Source organism: Lottia gigantea (genome assembly GCF_000327385.1).
Source record: "Lottia gigantea unplaced genomic scaffold LOTGIsca_49, whole genome shotgun sequence".
Taxonomy (NCBI): Eukaryota; Metazoa; Mollusca; class Gastropoda; family Lottiidae; genus Lottia; species Lottia gigantea.
This window is the reverse complement of record NW_008709687.1, coordinates 705,534-706,730: the sequence shown is the minus strand read 5'-3', so window position 1 is coordinate 706,730 and position 1,197 is coordinate 705,534. Positions and strand designations below refer to the sequence as shown.

General features: G+C 36.3%; 1 protein-coding gene across 1 annotated transcript in view; it reads right to left on the bottom strand.

Annotated features, from left to right (window-relative positions):
* Positions 1 to 297, bottom strand: part of LOTGIDRAFT_165058 (hypothetical protein) — a gene marked incomplete at both ends in the record, with an annotated part of 9,438 nt that extends 9,141 nt beyond the window's left edge. The window contains one exon of the mRNA XM_009061576.1: positions 269 to 297. Within this exon, the coding sequence (XP_009059824.1) occupies positions 269 to 297 (29 nt within the window). The remainder of the gene's footprint in view (positions 1 to 268) is intronic.
* Positions 298 to 1,197: the final 900 nt, after the last annotated feature.

Sequence of the window (1,197 nt, the reverse complement as noted above, 5' to 3'; positions counted from 1 at the left end):
TTCAATTACCTGCGACAAATACCCAACCGCTTAAATACGACAGAGTCCATGCATAGTTAGTAGGTCTGTCTCTTAATTTCAACTCGACAGTTTTGGTTTCGTCTGGATCAAACCATTAGACCAAAGGCGGTTAACTTTAAGACTTGTGATTTGTCAAATTTCATCAAAGTTTTGTAAAAATGCGAAGTGAGAACTGAGCAAACGATATCTACTCGGCAGTTTTGGTTTAGACTAGAACGAGCCATAAGACCACAGGCGACTAACTTACTCTAAACTAAACACCTGATGGTACTTCATTTTGGAGAAGTCAACGACCATACAACTGTGACGTTCGATTTTGCCATACGTTGGACAACTTTGTATTCAAACGGATTTTTACTCAAGATGTGCTGTTTGTCATATATGATCAGAGTTCTGCGGAATCGATAATGGTTTTTGCAAAGTCAGAACTGTGCTTACGATATCTTTCGGCAGTTTTGGTTTAGAACAAACCAGAAGGTCAGAAGGCAGTTAACGTTTTGTGTGAAAGCAGCAGAGGACTCTGGTCGGCTATGTTCGTAGTCGTACAATCCCTGCATTCCATGATTCAAGAAAGGTGACTATCGCAGTCAAGTTATAAGAATTTATTTCGTAATAGCTTGACATTGTGAAGATGCAGATTTCAATATCTTCTATGTATTCTGTCAAATGTAATCAATCTGTGCTCTTCGTTGTGCTAAAGGACACAGTCTTAGACTTCAGCTGGTGATTTTTACCCTTTTTTTTTTATATTGCAACTTACGCAAAATCTGAAAGTGATCAACTTCTGTTTTTTTGTGAGAAATTAAATCGTTAATCTGAAACTCTAAATTTTGATTTTAGTTACAGGTAGTTACCATTAAGCGAATTACAAAACAGCTCGAAAAATATCATCATTTGTGTCGTTTGGTTTATTTCAGTGACCTGAACTTTCTAACAGTTTAATTTACGGAAATTCATGCTAAGAATTTTCCGAGGACAAGATTGGTGCTAAAATTATAGTAATTAATAGAACCTTGTGAAAGCAAAGATAACGATGTCTATGTTTATAAGGAAAGGTACCGTTGCTAGGAAACACTCCAGGAAATACACAATCAGAAGAGACAAACCAAAAGATTTGCTTCCAGAATACCATGAACACAAATTGGTAAGTTTGTTTCTCAAACTTAAACATGGTCT